General features: G+C 46.8%; 1 protein-coding gene across 9 annotated transcripts in view; it reads right to left on the reverse strand.

The window, feature by feature from the left end:
* Positions 1-3,811: 3,811 nt before the first annotated feature.
* AFAP1L2 (actin filament associated protein 1 like 2) overlaps positions 3,812-19,089 on the reverse strand; it is a 101,546-nt gene continuing 86,268 nt past the window's right edge. For 3 of the 9 annotated variants that reach the window (XM_025192136.1, XM_025192135.1, XM_025192131.1), the window contains 11 exons: positions 18,576-18,660; positions 17,796-17,900; positions 17,070-17,281; positions 15,049-15,194; positions 14,707-14,818; positions 13,334-13,573; positions 13,071-13,254; positions 11,253-11,414; positions 10,344-10,537; positions 8,798-8,920; positions 7,087-8,646 (listed from right to left, as the gene is read on the reverse strand). In XM_025192136.1, the coding sequence (XP_025047921.1) occupies positions 8,617-8,646; positions 8,798-8,920; positions 10,344-10,537; positions 11,253-11,414; positions 13,071-13,254; positions 13,334-13,573; positions 14,707-14,818; positions 15,049-15,194; positions 17,070-17,281; positions 17,796-17,900; positions 18,576-18,660 (1,593 nt within the window). In that variant the 3' untranslated portion in view covers positions 7,087-8,616. Of the gene's footprint in view, positions 6,769-7,086; positions 8,647-8,797; positions 8,921-10,343; positions 10,538-11,252; positions 11,415-13,070; positions 13,255-13,333; positions 13,574-14,706; positions 14,819-15,048; positions 15,195-17,069; positions 17,282-17,795; positions 17,901-18,575; positions 18,661-19,089 lie in introns of those variants that run through there. The other 6 variants (XM_025192137.1, XM_025192129.1, XM_025192134.1 and 3 more) reach the window with 4 other exon arrangements.

Here is a 19,089-nt window from a genome sequence, read left to right on the forward strand (position 1 = left end):
ATGATGAGCACATGTGGCATCCCAGATGCACTGGAGCACCTGCAGTACCTCCTGTCTGCACCCAGACAGGCAAACGCTTACCCACTGGCACAGTGCTTGCAGACAGAGATTGCTTGCCTCTCACCCAGTCATGTTTGCAAGACGGGACTTACAGGCTCTGGTGGGCTGTTGCACTTGGAGCGGTGTTTGCTGGTGTCCAGCCAATATGAAAAGAGACCCGGTGAAGTATTTAGACTCATAGTTGTTAGGGGCTGGAAGGGACCTTACAAGATCATCGGGTCCAGCCCCCCTGCACTTGGGCAGGAAAGACGGATGACCCCAGCAAGATGGGCGTCGAGATGCTTTTTGCAGATCGCCAGGGTGGGTGAGGCTACTACCCCTGGACCTACGGTTGAAACCTGGTGGGCTGTGGTGTGGTAGAAAGAGGCAAGAGTGTTACCAAATGAACTGCCCCAAATAATACTTTACCTGTGACTCCCTGAAACTTGATGTGAGGCAGGTGTGTATAATGATCGCATTTAGTGTGGGAGGAATGACTTGGGGAGGGGAGGGGGGGGTCATCATCACATGCCAAGGCAGGGAACAGCTCGTGAAATGGAAAGAAAGCAACTTTTGTTTAAAAGAAAAGAAAAATCAAGAGTTTGGAAAGCGTCGGTGGAGCCGAGCTGGTTTCTTTAACTCAGACTTAAAAACAACAGCCAAGAAAGGCCCCGAATACCTTGCAGCCCCACGTTTTAATTAAAGAGCGTCACTGGCTTGGGGCTGCAAGGCGGCCCCTTTTTTTAAATTCACTCCTGGAGCCTTGCTGGAATTCAAACAGAAACCCTTAATGAGAAAATACTTCATGGGAAGCTCAGTCCCTGAGGCTGGGAAGGTTGTTTCAACCTGGCACCATCACCAGGAAGGTGGGGGCTTTGCAAAGCTGGTAATAAATTACTGTCTGGCAGCGGGTGAAAGGAAAGCTCTTTCCAGGGTGGGATGTGCCAGTTTGTCGCAGGTGATAACTTGGGACAGCGTAACTAGTGCAAACGTGAATTAGCCTGGCCCCACAGGATGTCGGCTGGTCCCTTGGCTTCTCCCATCCAAGGTGTTGGCTCTGGTAGCAACTTGGGGTGCAAAGGCCAGAAATTTCATTGTCTAAACTTTTTTATTTTCCCAGTCCCCTGCCCCAAGCACCTTTGCTAAAACCAGCAAGATCTTGCCTTTTAGTAAATACTGAACGAGACTGTACTTTCAGGTTATAGTGCTGTGTACTTCTCTACGTGCAACCCTGCACCCCAGCAGCCCTTTCCCCCCAAAGACCTGAAAAGAAACTACTTTCTTGTCCCCTTCCTTGATTTGCTGGTGCTTTTCCTGCTTGGGTGACTTCTCCATTAAGAAAAAAACCTTGATTTGTAGCAACAGGTGCTCTCCTGGAACGGCAGCTATTCTTTTTTCTGGCATACTGTGCAGTTACATATGGTCCGAATACATCTCCTATTGTTTCAGCGAGCACAGGATTTGGCTGTAGATGTGTAGATGCAAAGGCATTGGGGGGCAGGTGTGTGCACTGTATAAGGACAGTATCATAGTATGATAGTGCTTAGGGTCCGAAGACCTAAACAGATCATCAGGTCCAACCCCCCACCCTGGGCAGGAACGGGTGCCGGGGTCATATCACCCCAGCCAAATATTTGTCCAGCCTCCTCTTGAAGACCCCCAAGGTAGGAGAGAGCACTTCCTTGCTTGGGAGCCTATTCCAGAGCCTGGCAGTCCTAGCTGTAAAGGTCTTATCTCTTACTCTGTGCTGTACAGTGCCTTGCACAATGAGGATCCAGTCCTTTAAGTGGTTTCTAGGCAGGACTGCCGTTGTGTTTCAGTATTAAATTCTCAGCCTAAGATATTCAGAGGCACTCAAAACTGGCCAAGACACTGGCTGTTGTGCTTCAAAGGGAGCTTTTCTACTGGACTTTGGAATTAGGCTTTAACTTCATACTTTTGAAAAGCCTGGTTTTGACAGGACGCTCCTGCACTTGTGTAGGACTTTCTCACAAGGAGTTAACATGCTATTTGTTTTATTAATGAGCTAACACGTTTGTTTTACAGGACTATATACGTGTCTGGTCAATCCCACTGCTGTTTCTTTGATGGGCAGCCAGGACATGAATGTTGTGTGCACGCACACGCGCACACATGCCCACATTAACCAGTTCCTTCATAAAGCCGCTGGGGTGAGCAAAGTAAATCAGGTGCACGCGTGCACCCATGCACGCAGGCACATGCACATTAACCAGTTTTTTCATCAAAACACTGGGGTGAGCAAAGTAAATCAGGTGATTAACTTGTGACGGTCCATAGGTCCAATCCCACAAGCCCTGCCTTCATAAGGGCAGATGCCTATTCATGTCAGTGGAACGACCTGGTATGAGAAAGCGCCGTTCCCTTTATTCCTGGCTGTGTGCTTTACCACCAGCATGACTCGGAGGGGGAGATGCTTCCCTTGCATGCTTGTGCTCGGGATGATGAATTGGGCTTTTAACACCAAGCAGTGGAACAAGGCTCTATAAAAGTTAAGAATTGCTTGGAAAGGCCAAATGTAACAGCTGCTGCCATTTAGGCGCTTAAGTGCTGTGTGTACAGAAGCATGCCCTGCTATTGCTGTCACTGGGCAGTGGAGTGTAATGGGTTTGCTCTTTTACCCCGTGGGACCCTTTCTGCTGAGCATCTCAAATCGTTTTCCAGGTATGGAGGGAAGGGCATGGAGAGAGGAAATGTTTACACCAGTGTAGCGGTGTAAAAAAGGCATCGCCCATCTACTGCACATGGCTACTAATGTTAGCTATTAGTGGTAGCTTTGTCTAAAGTTAAAACGCTGTAAAACTACTCCAAAAAGAACTAGAAGTAAAAATCTACCTGCTTGAATGACACTCACTGGTTTAAGCATCATCTGTCCATATCCAGCCTGGGATATCCATTTGCTGAAGGCAAACAGACCTGGCTCCCTTGCCACCTAGGAAAAAGGTGCTGTAATAGCTGTCTGCTCTGCGCTGCTACCCTGGGATAGAGGCACATTTGTCCATTCTTGAACCAGTCTAATTTATATCAGGTTTATATACAAAATGACACCAGTCGTGTGCTAGTCTACATGTGCCTCGAGTCGCATAGCACATCAGAGATAGCTGGGTAGCATCCTATGTCTATATTGAGGGCCTGACCATAACAGTTGTGCCACTGGCACTGTGCACGCAGCCGGAGGGATAAGTTTCCTCCACTTCCCTCCAGCTCCAGGTGTTGTTGATTTGGTCCTTCAGGTGATGGGCTGCCCCTTTCTCAAGGCTGGTGATAACCCCAGTGAGCCCTGTGCGAGTTGTGAGGATCAGAGGTGGACAGGTATATTAGGTGAGCTGAGCTAGGCATTCCCATAGAGCTTGTGCTGGTCTTATACACTCTGCTGGCTATAGCCAGGAATGGATTTGGTGATGCTACGCTGACAAAGTGACTCTTTTTTGGTATTTGTGCATCACAAATACCTACAAAACTGACATAACTAGGTTCTTTATTCTAGAGTAAAGCCAAGGTTTAGGTAAGAAATCCTTGTTACTGATTTCCCATCTTATCCATGCGTCTTCCCATCTCCCCCCGCAACTCCTTTCCATCTTAAAATGTACAGCGAGTGGCTCAAACCTGCCACCTGGTGGACACACAGAGCATGCTTGAGGACATCTGGCAATTTGGGTGCAGTCACATTCGTGTCACCCAAACTCCTGGTGTTGGTTCTGCCTTTTTGGAACAAACCACATAAAAAAACAAACAAAAAAGCCCGCCAGCTCCGTTTAATATACTCAATGTTTTATTATAAACCTCTCGAAAGCCACTTGACGGGTCACAGTTATGACAATGGAGAATGGCCTTGAATTAGGAAGACAGTGGGACAACAGAGATACTATTTTAACATGTTGCCGTAATACGGATTTGGGTCTGGACTCGTACTGTTCTCAGTCCCACAATAAGATGATCAGATGTACTATATCTACACACACAGATGGACCAACAGGTGTGATCTATATTGCCCTGGGTCATGGAGTAAAATATTAAGCAAGGTTTTCCCATTTCTGTCTACAGTTCATGGCGATGTTTCCTCCAAGATGTCAGAACGATGGCTTGGGTTCTTTCGCTTTCTGTGTGGTGAGTAGAGTATGAAATGACTGACAACCCTTCCATATCCAAACTGTAGAGTTGAGGCTGGTTGTTACAGCAAAGGTATAGAGAGGCTGGAAATGCATGATGGATAGAAAATGAGTTGGGTGGGGATGCTGACCCACTCTGCATGCTCTGGGGGGGGTAAAGAAGCCCTTCATGGTGCAGCTGGTGCATGGGATCTGTTTTTCATATTAGTTTCGTATCAGAGACCAGTGGCAGGATGCGAGTAGAGGCAGAGGCCCTTGTTTTCTGAAGCTCTGATTTCATCCAACCGCTTAAGGGAAAACTTTCAAGAACAGGAAGGATGTGCCTAAATAACTGCCCTCTCTAGACTTTGCTGCTCAACCCCCGAATCTGTGCTAGGGCTGCTTATGCGGAAGCTGCAAACGTAGTACCGCTGCATGGCATTTTGTGGTGAGGATCTCAGCCTGTGGGAACGTACTGCCTGATGGCTTGTGGAGCTGCAGGGTTGGCATAAGACAGGGAAAAAGGATTATTGTTTCCCCTTTGCATCTAACCTGCCACTCCCTGGAACACCTTTTCCAGGTAGTCTGTATGCCTTGGTCCAAAAAAGCCTCTTAAGCACCTAGTTAAAAGCAGAAGTGAATGAGTGAAATAACATTTCTTGTCCTTAATTGCCCCTCTGACCATGGCAGAGCTGGCTAATAAGGCAGAGTGCTGAAGTCTAGAATATATCCTCTCATGGGGATACGTCCTGCTCTTTGTCAAGGCGCGTTGTGGTGGGCGGGCGGGTGAGGAACAGACTGCAGGGCTGGCCCCCAACTGTGGGGCACCAGGGCTTTCTCTGCAACGGCCCTGTGCCTTCTGACTGGCCCTGGGAGCTGCCCTGGCATGGCAGTCTGCGGGAAGGGTGAGTCCAGGAAAAAGCTAACACGGCCCACACCTGCATTATCTCCACTGCTTTAGCCTCTGTGGTGCCAGAGCAAGGCTGAGACCATCAGAGCCGGCTGGGCTAGTGAAGCAGACTTCCAGTTTGGTGGGGCTGAAGGATGCCAGGGGAGGAGAGCAGCTGCCTGGCCCTGGAGCTAGCTCCCTTTCCTCCCAGAGGTGAGTGATCTGAATGTCATTTCACTGCTATCACTTTAGAAGAGCTGTGTCAATCAATAGTAGAAAGATTGTGCATGCAAGCTAGTCTGCAGACCAGGGGTTCGCTCGGGTTAATTCAGTAGCTATAAAAAAAAAAATCCTAAACCCCTTAGCTACTGCGGTGCTACTGTTTCAGCAAAAAAGAAAGGGATGCTGTGTAAACTTCAGTGCCAGAGAGATGACCTGCAGTCTGTCTGCTGCTAAGTTTTCTCTACCTCCCCTGAAAGTGTGTGCGTGCACGTGTGAGAGAGAGAGAGAGAGAGAGAGAAACAAGGTAAAATGACGTCACAAATGTGACTGGACCATAAGCTCTTGTAAGCCATCTCTCTCTAAAGACGTGCCAGAAAAGCCATTCAGAGTTGGACCAAAATCTCCAAACCAGCAAAGAGCATTCACATCGTGGGAGGAAGAACCGGCCTCTTGAAATGGTCATCTGTGAAAGATGGATCCAGATCTCGAAGTTGCCCGCCTGAGGGTATGCAGGCCCATCTCTGCTTCCAGCCCTCGCAGGTAAAATTGAGGTGACAACTACCCTCCTCAGTTTGTCTCTTTGAAGAAGCTCAACATCTTTATGAAGGAAAATGAGTCCAACTTGCTTTCGGCAGCTTTAGGGGATCTTTCTGGGTACCAGGTTTCCGCTGGCCAAAAACAGGAGGAAGGTCTTGATTGTCTTCACTTCTGGGAAATCAAACTTCTCCAAGGAAAGTGATGATGACCATGCTCATTCCCAGTTACAGAGACAAGCACTTGAGTACAAATCTTGGGATAAGTGTAAGTTGACTCTTAGCTGTCCATCTCAACCTGATGGTGAGTTGCCGTGCTGGGTTCTTGGGTAGGGCTGCTGCTTGCTTCCAATTTGGTTGCACACATTTCACTCGGTAGAGTTTGGGCTTCTCAACTTTTCATTTGTCTAGAGAAACTCAGCTTTGGTGCAGACAAGACCATGGGCAGCAGCTGGCAATAGGCTGAGACGAGTCAGCTTTTGTCTGGTGATCTGGTACGAGTCTGCTGCAGAAAGTTGGGGATCCTGGTGCGTAAGCAACAAGAGCAATAGGTCTCCACTCGGATTCCACCAGTAATGGAGCTATTGCTAATATAGAAACCTTAAGACAAATGATAAAACTTCAGAGTAGAAATACACAAAACATCCATATGTACAGTAACATTCTTGTGTACATTGGTCAGGTTAGGAGTATGACGCAAGGGTGCCGCTTGTGTTATTCTCTTAGCTACACAATAGGACTTGGCTGGAAAGAGCAGGACCATTTTGAATTAAGATGGTAAGGGAGACTGTCCAACTCCATCATTTCTTCTGAGCCAATGACACGGGGTGGAGGCATCGGTGGGTATTTTAGCCTTTCTAGCCCAGCCTCTACCTACAGATGGTTGAATTCTGATGTCCAAGCATTGGCGAGTCTAGTCTTTTTAGTCCATTCTTGAAGACATATGCCTTTTCTAACTAGCGCCTTTCTTCTCCCATTCCTGCCAAAGAACAAAAATAAGTTATGGAGAAGAGAGACCTCTGTACTGAGTGCTGCAGAAAGGAATCAAATAGCATGAGCCTCAATATAATGCAGTCATCAGCATCCACCTATAGCACTGTTCTCGGTGGTGGCAGATGACAGAAAAAGGAGCAACGGTCTCTAGACGCAGCAAGGGAAGTTTAGGTTGGATATATAGGAAAAACTCTCTCACTAGGAGGGTAGTAAATCACTGGAACAGGTTACCCAGAGAGGTGGTGGAAGCTGCATCCTGGGAGGCTTTTAAGACCTGGCTAGACAAAGCCTTGGCTGGGATGAACTTGTTGGGGCTGGTTCTGCTTTGAGCAGGGGACTAGATGACCTCCTAAGGTCCCTTCCAACCCTAATTTTCTATGATTCTTTGATTTTCTTTTTTTTTTTCCAGGCTCCCTCTGCTAAGGGTGTATAGTGATGGTACCAACTATGGGTGCAGACAGAAGTGGCATTTAAAGAGGTTCTGTTTTGAAGTGCTTCAGCCACTTTTTGCCCATTTCAAAGGGCTTGTGCATTTGTCCAGCTGGCCCTTTGAAACTTCTCCTTTGCTACCTCTGTCCACATGCTATATAGTCCACAGCACTTTACTTGCAGAGAAGGTGGCAACATCACAGACACTAAGAAGAGTGGAAACATCTTCCACTGGAAAGGAAAACCACAGTAGACAGTCAAGTGAAATGTAAGTTTGAGGAAAGAGCTGAGGAAGGCTCAGCCCATTTCCCCTCAGGGCATAGTCTCATTTGCCCGTTTTATCCATACGTCCATGCCAGGACAGGATGGTGGCAGAACTATGGACTCTGGAGCTATGGACTAAGGGAAGCTCAAGACTTGGACACATATCTAATGCTGTCCTCTCCTGGCTTGGTCATTCAGGCCAGGGAGCCAAAAATGGCTTGGATGTGATGCTGGCCACGCCACTCCCTTGTGCACCACTGTCTAAAAGCTGGTATTTCTAAGTGCCAAAATAGCTTGGCTTGCCTGGACCTCCCTTTAATGATGGGGTGTCGAATACAGGATTAGGAAGAGAAGTCTACAAGCTTCCTGCACTGAGAGAACGTTTTCCTACTTGTCAAAGCTTGCAGATTCCCATTACGTGTACGGGCCTGCAGTTTCACAAGTGTCTAGTACACTTGTGCACGTTGGTTTTGGTCTGATTAGCTCACGTAGCCCCTTGAGAGACCTGCCCTGCAACTGCAGTGTGCGCCCACCTCTGAAAACTAGGATCCATTTAAGTACCTTAAGCCTGATTTCCAAAATCACTAAACACTAATGAAAATAAAGTAAATAAATACTGCAAGTGTTGAAGCTACTTCTCAGTCAAGTGTTTAAAAAAAGTTGCCAAGTATTACTACCCAGGCTTTTATAGGAAACTAAAAAAAGGTGACACTACTTTCCCAAGGTCATCCTGTGCATCAAGAGCCCTGCTGAAAGTAAACCAGATCAGCTCCTGTCCTGTCCCTCCTATCATATCTACCAGCTCCCTCTGCCTACTCCCCCTCAAGGAGAAGCTGGCATGCATCCTGTCACCCTCCTTAGTAGACTGAATTACTGCAGGTTCAGTTAAGTGGTTTGTATTTAATGTTTGGCTCATTCATTTAAGCTGCCTTCAGTATGACCAGTGCTGCTCAGTTTAAATTTGGTTGTGTAAATATTGAGATTTCTAAAAACCACAGGAAGGAAATGAACTTGCAGTTAGACCTGTTCCAGGTGAAGATGCCTGCCAAGGTAATCAAAGCCACAAGTCAGGTTAATCAGCTTTGAACAATGGACCACGAATGAAGAGAGGTTCTCATTCCTGCCGTTCCCAGGTCAGTTATTAACACAAAGCAATCGCTGTCCTCAAGCACTGAGGAGGAAAGGTGAAAAGCAAAGGACTTAGAAAGAAAAGGGGAAGAAGAGTGCAGTCTGATGACTTGACAAGTATAAAATAGCTGAGGATACGCAGCGGTTCGTTCCCAGGGGTTTATTTTGACGGACCACGATAAACCGCACTTTACCTTAGCTTTCTGTAGAACTGTGCCTTTTCCTGTTACCATGACGGATAGCGGCCTGTTCTTTAAAGCTGTTGCTGAGTTAACTGGGGAGTTGTCTGCGCTGCTTGCTGGGCTGGCAACTTTTACCTGCATTCACAATGATCAGTAACAGAGGAGATGAAGATTTGATTTTGCCACATTTTTCACACTTCATTAGCAATCTTTGAAACTACCATAATGTTTAGCAGAGCATTTAAAGCTCATTTGTGCTGAGGTATCAACACAGCAATGATGCTGAGTTTGGCCTGCAGTGGCCTGACGCACGCATTACAACCACGCTCAAGAAGCATCTTGTATTTTGCTGCCATGGGACTTTAATTCTTCATAGTTAAGTATCAGTGACCAAAGAGGTCGTTTTGGTCTGTAATATCTATGCTCATCACATCAGCCTACTGGGCTACCCCACTTCTGTTCTAGCCATGAATATGGACCAACATGAGAAGACATGGACCCAAATGGCAAAATCTGGAGCTAAGGTATTTATCTGGCTCCCATTGGAAAGACACAGATTATAACAGTTCATTCACCTGGTCCTCTACCAATGTCATATACTTGCTTACAGTGCCCCTCTACTTTCTACACAGGACAGACGTGGCAATCCCTGCACGTAAGAATGAATGGACACTGATTTGACATCATTTCTAAAAAAAGACACAAGCCTGTGGCAGAATATTTGAGTCCTAGAAAAAGACACAAGCCTGTGGCAGAATATTTGAACCTCCTTGGAGAGGAGCCATCACTAGCCGCAGAGGAGCTGTTCTTAAAAAAACAAAACTTAACAAAATGTTGTTCTTAACAAAACTTTAAAATCCAGCTTGAATGCAGAACTGTAAAACAAGATGCCATCCACAACCTGGACGGCATTAAATAGGGTTGCAACCGAGTTTCTGGAGTCTTCTTCCATTACCTGGATTAGCTTTTATAATCTGTATGTTCCTTAGTGAGTTAAATCTCCATCTTGGCTGTCCCTTCTTCCCCTTTGCCTGTCCTTTGTATTTAAATTACTTTATTCCTTTCTGTTTAGTACTCCTGGTCTCTTCAAGTCTATTCATAACACCTGACAAAACTCATGGACTACGAACCTTATGCCTGCCCTGCCTTCTGCCTAAATTCAGACTAGCATGGCTAACTACTTCTCTCTACTCATGTTATATAGAAGGGTAACCAGGTACCAGCAGATGGGCCTAGACTCTTCAATGGCTCGATTTGGCTTCGTAGGAATTAAGCCCCTAAATGCTGCATGAAGATTTGGGTCCAAGCTTCAACAGGAAATCTGTGTCAGAGCAAAGCATTAGCTTGGTCTCCTGGATCCCAGACAAGTGCCCTTCCTCTCTTCTTGTCCAGATGTTTTTGAAATACTGGGGTGTTGTGATCTGGACTCTAGGTTTCGAGTCCAACTCTAGCTGTGGAAGGGGAGGTGCAAAAAACTCCTGTTTCCAGCCAGAACTGGTCTTGAAGATAAAGCTCAGGAAACAGCTGCCAGGAAACAGCTACAGAGCAGTGCATGTACCTTGGGGGCCGCGTTCTCCAGGTGTGTGGTGTCCACGGCTGTGCCGAGTGTCACTGGGCCAGACTCTGCTTTCTTCAGGTTTTCTTTCACTTCCACAAGGCTCAGTTCCAGGTCCACCCTCCTGCTCTCTTTCCTTTTGCATGCCTCCTCGATCTCCTTCAGCTTCTCCTCTGTGGTAGCCAGTATGCTCTTATCTGCAGAGGGAAGAAGACACACCAGCTGATCGACTGGCACTAGGGTGCTCATAGCTGTCCCATGCCCAAGTCACTGTTCAAGAATCAGGCGTTCTGTTTATTGGGCAGAAGAAGAGAGGAAAGGCTAATAAAGCATGATTTCTACACCTCTGCTCAAACAAGGTGCTGTTATAGGAAGATGTGGGCAACTGTTCTTCAATAACTCAATGTGCTGGGATTGGGGGGACCGGTATAAGAAATGAAAGGACTTGTGTGGGTTACTGAAGTGGAAGAAGGAATTAAAAATCACATATTACTCTACAGTCAAGTGCATCTAGCACATAGTGGCTGAATGTGCATGTGGTTACATCTTCCTCAGGTGGCCAGCTCCAGGGAGAAGGCGCTGCAAGTACTCATGATCTAACTAGGTGCCTTGTAGACCCATGGTATTTGCATATAGCCCCTCCTCACAGCTCAAGTGCATAGCAAGTGAGCAAAACATATTGCTAAATGTTGTCCCTACAACACACAACCCATGGTGTCTCCCTTGCCCACCCTTCCAGTCTCCATCATGTGGTTCAGTTCAGATGTTATGTGAACTTTTAAGATAAGTCTCCCAGCTCCCACAGGCTGTTTTCCCAGTCTTACACAGGTGTCCTAGCCCATTGCTGCTTGGTCTCCATCAGGACACTTCTGGCCCTTGTGCCTTTGAGCAGGAGCTTTCCTGGTATCCTACCTGTGCAGCTAGCTAAAGTCTCCTTCAGTTCCCGTTTCTGTTTCCGGAGCTGGGTCAGCTGAGAACGGATGTCTTCTTTTTCTTTCTCCAGGCGCTCTTTTTCTTCAGTGTAGCGCTTCACCTCGGCCTCGGTCCGGTTCTTGCCCAGTTTGGTTTCCACTGCTGCTTCAAACACATGAACAAAGTCAAGCTGAGCCAAGGCACAGTGGTCAGTCAAGGGACAAGAAAGCTGGCAGGTTCTCGGTAGAGCAGGGAAACCCAAATCAAACTGCTCCAGGAGCCTCAAACCAGATGCCTTAGACCTCACAGGGAGTGCCAGGCCTGTAACTAATATCATTGTTGTGCCCATTTTACACATGGCAGGAGCGGAGGCAGAGAGGTCAAAGGCTGCGAGGGCTAGAGCCAGGTTCAACAGTCTGTGTTATGTCTCTTCCCATATTAAACTCCTTTTAACCAGTGACACCAGCCTATCCGGCTATCTTACTGGTGTCTCCAGGCTGCTTCTGATGCATGAAAGCCCTTCCCTGAATGTCAGCCCTACCCTGCTAAATCAAGTTCCTCACCTCATTCAGCCCCTTTTCTTGCCTCTGTCATTCCCATGTGAAATATGGAGAGGAAACTTCCTGTTTCCTGAGTAACCACCATTCAGTTTTCTTGTCAGCCTCCTCCTGACCTTCCTCACCTCCCTTCTCGGGCATGGTTTGCAGCCTGTGCTAAGAAAACTGTTACTGAAGTCTGAGCTCACTAGCTCACACTATCCCTCAGTCAGAGCAGCGGCTGCAAAGTAAAAGCACCCCTTTTGCCTGGCCTTGCTATAAGAAAAGCATTTTCAAACAAAAGGAAGAGCTCGAGGACAAGCTAATACAAATACCACAAAGGGCCCTCCGTTTAGTTACAGTCGAAAGAAAAGCTCCGACACATTTCAAGACATCCAACTGTTCCCTCTGGATCAGACACGCTGTGTTTTCTGCATCTCAAACATCTCTCTTTTGTGTCTTGTTTTACAAGTCCTTATCCACAGCCGCCTCCTTGAGGCCCAGGGGGATGGCGCGTGGTCTCAGGGTCCAGCAGTGTATCCGGGATCTCTTCCAAAACAGATTTACCCAAGTACTGCGGTTTATCATCATACCAGAAAGTTCCCCAGCCTCCTCCTATAATCCCTTATGGGGAAACCATCCCTGTGACTCAGAGACGTTGCCTACTGCTATTCTCCTTTATTCATGCCATGCTTAATTTGGATGTGGGAGATTCCTGGTTTCAGAATGCAAACCTAACCTAACTTTGTATCCTCCCTCCAGCCTCCACTAAGCAAAAGTGTTAATTTGGAGTCTACAAGGGCATGTTTTCCTATTATGATTCTCTTGTCAAGGCTTTCAATCCGGAGGCAAATAAATTATTGACAACTGCAACAGGCCTCTCCTGCAAGCCCATTTTACAGAAGTGGCCCAGGTTGACACTGCGTCTAAAACCCACCAGCAAGCACACGGGATTCTCTCTTTCACCTCCTGTCATGCCTTGGGTCTTTCCAAGCCTTATTGGAGGTCTCCCAGTGGACAAAAACTTTGCTAAGCATCAGTGTAAAAAAGCTAGGCCCTGGCTGAAATGACTGAAGAAAGACTGAAGGGCCTTTCAGTGCTTTGCAAGGTTAGCTCCCACCACTACAAGCTTAAATACACAGGGAAAGAAAAAGAAAATCACTCTAAGGTCAGCTAAACCGGTTAATTCTGCAGAAAAGTTTCACCACTGGGAGGTGGGTTAATGTTGTGCCCCTTCCTGCCATCTCCTGTGGCTAGGCAGTCCTATGGCTACGCGACCCACCTGTGCTCGTCACCTTGGCACGGTCTATCTTCTCCTTCGGAGCAGGCGGGCTGGCCAGGATTGTGGTGGCAGCTGTGATCTCAGGACTGCTCTGAGGAAAGGCAATTTTCTGCTGCTGCGTCTGGATTTTAACAGCGGTTGTCTGCGGCACTGGCTCTTCTGGCTCCGTCTTCTGAGGTTTCTGCTGAGGGGGGAAAAATGCTTCAGAATAAATTGTTTTTAAAATCAGCTGATGATGACCATCACTGGGGCCATGAAAGCACCTGGTCAGGGGCATCCACCGGCTTTTGACAGGGTTCTGCTTCCGTAGCCGCTGAGGATGGGTCTGTCGCGTTGTCTGCTGTTGTCTTATTGCTAGCCCTCCCCAGCGATGGAGAACTTAAAGGTGAAGCCTCCGTCTCCTTCTTGGCAACGCTGTGCAGGAAAGACCTCATCGGCGTGAGGTCTAGGTACACCCTGTCTTGGTCTCCTTCGCATTTGCTTTCACTTTGGGATATTTCTTCCTGCAGAAGAGAATACATAATATGAGAACAACGCAGCGAAACCCTGGTGCATCCAGAAAGGCAGGCATGGACTCGTGGAAGTCACAGCGTTGCTTTGGGTGACTCGGAGTGAATTTTTCGTAAGTGCTTAAGTAGCCCAGAAGCAGAAAATCACTTGGCCTTTCAAGCCTCACTGAAAACCAACCTATGTACCAAAGCACCAAATTTTAAATGGTATTTAGGTGTTTAGCTTCCCCTGAGTTCACTTTACAACTCTGAAAATGGGGCTTTTGAGGATCGTGTCCCTTATCGACTAGTTTAATGTAGTGCTCTTTAGTGGTATGAATGCCTAATTGAATTAAGGTATGAATGGGGAGATTTTCAAATGCACAAAGCAGTTAGTGGAGGAAATTTCTGTCCTGCTGGAAAACCCAAGGCTTCATAACAAGGAGCTGGTAGGTGTCACAAGCAAATGGGGGTATTCCTATGGGCATCCTGGAGGGCTCGGTGCCAGGCCCGCTGCTGTTCAATATCCTCATCCGTAATGTCCAACTAACTATAATCACTGTGGACTAAAATGTGCAGGTGACAACTTGATGGAGAGGCAATTAACAGGAGAGGCAGTCATATAGAGCGATACAAGCTGCTTGCTTCTTTGAGGCCCATTCAATCAAAATTCCCTTTCTGATTCAGCCAAATACAACATTATACATCTAGGAATAAGAAACACTGGCAGCGTCTCAAGAACGTGCAAACTGTATTCTAGACAACGTGGGCTCAGGGCGGGTTGAAAGCAGCCGCTGCAGGAACGAGCAAAAAAGGGCTAATGTGTTTCTTGGCTGTACAGACAGGGCTTTGTCCTTTATCACGGATGTACTCCATCGCACTGCTCCCAAGGTACCTATGCCATACAGCACTGCTATGAGCAGACTGTAACCCCAAGGCTGCCATCTCGTGGCTACACGGTTCAGTGCAATTTATCGTCTAAGAGCGAGTGCTCCAGGGACGGTCTCATAAATGAATACCATCAGAGTCACACCAGCTCATCACCACCTGCAGCTTTTAAAACTAGTCTCACTCTTTCTGCTGCTCTGCGAAGAGGGCTAAACAAAATGCCCCCAGAGCAGAAGGCTAGCGGGGCTGTAAAACCTTACTGTGATCACCTCCGGCAGGTCCACGTCATCGTATAGCTCCTCCTCCTGTGCTCTTTCCTGTGGCAGGTTATCGATGTAGGTGTTCGGCTCCGTGTACTTCCTCTGCATTAGGCTGCGAACATCCAAGGTGGCACAGCTGTAAAAGCTGCAGGGACTCCAGGTGTTCCCATCCATGCTTCAAGGAGTTTCCAGGCCCACCCCTGAGGGCTGCACCCTCCAAAGTCTCCGTGACGGAGCTAGGATCGCCAACCTCCAGCTCGGGGCCAGGGTCCATTCTCACCCCTGTTAGCCACCAACTCTAGCTGCCCGTAAGGTGGAGTTGCAGGGACTGGGTTTACTTACAAGAAGGAATTCTTTGCAGCACTCACGATGCAGGAAATCCGGTCAGCATCCACATAATCGTAGGTAAAATCTTCCGGGTCTGTTTTTGAGCCCGACTCTGATAAGAGGAGGCCCAGCCAATGGCCCATTTCCTCAGATGACTTGGCCTAGAAAGAAACCAGATTGCTGTCACTACCAAGGACTGCTTCTCAGCAGCACCCGGACTTACGCTTGATGTGCGTTAGGCCATAAACTTGTCAGAAACTGCAGTGATAAAAGTGAATGGTTTTGCGATGTAGATTTAAACCGGCAGATTTAACCTTTACATCTGAAATCAAAATATTTTGACAAGCTGCTCCTCATTTAACCTCTTGCCAAGGCCAGCATCGAGAGTTTGGGGTTTACCCTGTAACGGGATGAAACCTGAATCCCGTTCAACTTTAGCATGGCTGTACTTTCAGCCCTTCGCCAGCAGAGGGCAGTGGTGAGATTTCCAAAACTTTGCTAAGGGCAAAACTTGCAGGATGAAATCCAGCCTTACAAGTGCCAAGTTCAAGCTTCGTAGCTTTGGATGAGGCTGGATCAGGATATGGGATTCAAACGTTGCGTGAACTTGGACAGGACTGAAATCTCGTCTCCATTTGGTACGATCAAGATACTTGATCACAGACCGCTAAAACCCTTGATACAAACTGCCTGATATTTTGGAGGATTCACCATTTCTAGGCTGGGCAATTGTCTAACGGAGAACTCCAAACAACTCATGATTGTCGATGGTTTCCAAATGAAATACAGCAACAGGCAGAAACATGCAAAGCTTTTTTTCTTTTTTTTTGGAGATTTTGGGGGGGTTCAAACAGCAAACTCAAAACAAAATTCAGGGTAAGTGAATCCGCGTGAATCGAAACCAGTTAACCTTGGAGGGTGCCTGGTAATGAATATTACCAGCTCTTTATAGCCCTAGAATTAAACAGGTTTTAATTACATGGGGGAGGGGGGGAATGTGGGATCTGTATTTTGAGCTTCTGTCTGTTTTAAAATAGGACAATTTCCAATGCTGCCTGGACATGAACTAATCCACCTGTGCCATGAGCGTGGCAGTCTGAGGAAGTGCCATTTCATGCCTGTGCCAGCTATTGCTATTTTTCCAAGCTTGTTGTTGGCTTTTGCACCTGCTAGACTTGTGTGCAAAGGGGCTGGCCAGGATTCACCGGACAGCTCAGGCGGACTGTGATTCGGGAGCTAAACAAAACACCTCCAGGCACTGTGGCAGTCATTTCAAGCCCGTTGTTTGGCTATAAATATTCCACCCGCAGGAAAATACAGGAAATTGCTCACATTGTCCTCCTCCTACTATAACCGTGCTGTCGTCAGAGAAAACTAAGATTAGAAAAGTAACAATCCTGGATGCAGGCAAGTGAAAGTAGGTTTACTTGCCCTTTCTGGGCCTGATCTTCAGTTGGTGTAAAAGGGTATCAGGTCAATGGAGCAATGCCAACTTATCCCAACCGAAGAGAGACGTGCCCCAGTGTAAAGTGCATCTTTTGTATCCTAATAACATTGCTATCAGGAATGAACAGATATATAACTATCCTGCCTATTTGCAGGTAATAACCTATTTGTCTTTAGTATGGCTAATCCAGGATGGACACAGACGCATGACACCTAAACCAGTGTAATTTACACCCAGGCTATTTTCTCCATGAGTCTTTCAGGGGTAATTCTCCAGTAGATTGGGCAAAATTACCCTGGTTTGAGATCAGTCCCCTTAGCTGCTATTTCTTTAACACTGGTGTTATACCAATTACACTGGTATAAACATGTCAACATGCCTATCACTGTTCCTCATCATATAAAGAAACCCTCCTCTGTTTCTAGTCAATAGCAGTCCTAAAAGACTTAGCATTTCTATCTGTCCTGCAAGTAAAGGGACCTGATCTTGGGCTGAATTCAGCCTCAGGTCAGTGGGAAGTCTCTAAGCAAAGAAGATATCCTTGGCAGATGAGTTAGAGCAGCATCAGATGGGGAGGTTGATATCCTACCTCTAACATGATGAGCTCTTCCCCACTGTGGAGGACACGGAAGGAGTAGAGGTGGTCGGGGCTTGGCTCTGGAACAACTTCACAGCCTGCCAAGTTTAGGGGCTGCTGAGCACTTTTGCTTCTGTTCTTGTCCTGGTAGAAATGGAGATGACCATCTTTCACTTGACACCAGCGGGACTTCCACTGGCTGTTCACTAGCATGTTCAGATAACCTGCAAGCAAGCACGCACATGTCAGCGCAGTACCATCTTTCACTGCATCAGGACCTAGGCATAAAAATGGCACTCACTACTTCTACATTAGCCCAGTATTTCAATTCGCATGTGTTCGGTCCTTGGCTTACTGATGTATAAAAGGAAGAGAGATTACTAGGTATAGGTTAACACCAAAGGTTTGAAGCTAGGTTTTCCCATGGGTGGAAACCTAGTAAAAAATTTGATCTTTGGAGTTCAGATTAGGGTCAGAGCAGCAAACCAGCCATGGAGCCTTGGTCAGAGATTATCCAAAGCTGTCTGCTCAAAGCTTGACTATCCACACAAAAATTTCTTGCTGAATATCCTAAGCCAATTTCAGAGAAGGAAAGCACAGTGATGTCCCCCCTATACATGGTCTCCTGGGGCTACTGTACCCCACTGTCTCCCCCACACCCCCCAAATCAGCCTTCAAGCACCATTATCTGTGGTATGCTCTGTTCACATCATAAGACACATCATGCCTGCCACTTACTGGAAGTTTCCAGAGATCTCTCTGGACTCTCCAGTGAGCTGGATTTTTTTCTCCCAAGGTTCATCAGGTTGCTCAGTTTCAGTCCCGACGTCCCCTTCTTCTTAACTAGTCAGAATGAAGAAAGAAACATGCAGTAGGCACACCATGCTTTCAAGATTACGGGCGAACATATCTACAGCTGCCTTTGAAGTGGACATGTAATCCTAATACCGTGCTAGCTGGCGGTGGCTGCATTTTTTAGATCCACAATGCCCACCAGCGAATATCTAAAATGAGCCTATAATAATTATGGCCCCTATTCTTGGTTGAACATCTAAACCGCCCAGACTTCACGCACCAGCCACGTTCACACTACGACACCTTTGGGAGCTCTGTTTGCCTCCGTTAACATCTGAACCCCTCACGATCTTTTAAAATGTATTTGTCCTCACAACACACCAGTGAGATAGTAAAGATAGGCTGTTATCTTTTATTAGACCAACTCAAATAGGTGGGAAAATCCTTCTTTGCAAGTTTTTGGGTACAAATACCCTTCGTCAGGTGAGGAAGCATCTGCGGTTGGCCTGTGCAGATGGTTCCTCAGCCTGTTGAAGGGTATTTGTACCTGAAAGCTTGCAAAGAAGAATAGCTTCCAACTATTTGATCTGGTCTAATACAAGATATCAGAATTACCCAAAGGATCTTGTCTGCTTATGTCCTTAGACCAACACGGCTACAACCTACACCCCTGAAAGACAGTCTGTAGCATTTTATTGAGATTAAAATATTAGTTTATTTTACCATCTTTTGTTTCAGCAGGCTCTGGGTGGCTGTCTGTGCTGCTCCCACTCTCCGATGCCACAGAATACCTCTCGGATAACTCCACCTGTCAGCAAGGATCAGACATGAGCTCTACAGGGTTAAGGGTGATACGTTACTAACCACAAGCTTGGGCACTAAATATCATTTCTGGCAGATGGTGCTTCAGACCCTTGTCTCTGACAGTCAAGGAAAATTTGGCCAATACAATGAAGTGACTATGGAGTCAACATCAGAAATTAGACGAATTTATGAATACTCAGAGATGTTTTGCATAGTAACTAAAGTGCATCTGCACACCCAGGTCTCTGGATGGGTAGGTCCTGTACTTCACCCGATATAAACTAGGATACCTCTACTGAAATCATCAGCTGAGAAACCAGCCAATGCTTTCTACTTTGGAAGTACATCCTGTCTTTTGGACCACCTAGCTCCCTCGATCCTCTTAAGTTTCTTATTAAGTCATCATGAGCTTCACTGCCAGCTTCTCCCATTC

Source organism: Alligator sinensis, unplaced genomic scaffold, assembly GCF_000455745.1.
Source record: "Alligator sinensis unplaced genomic scaffold, ASM45574v1 scaffold1026_1, whole genome shotgun sequence".
In the NCBI taxonomy this organism is placed as follows: Eukaryota; Metazoa; Chordata; order Crocodylia; family Alligatoridae; genus Alligator; species Alligator sinensis.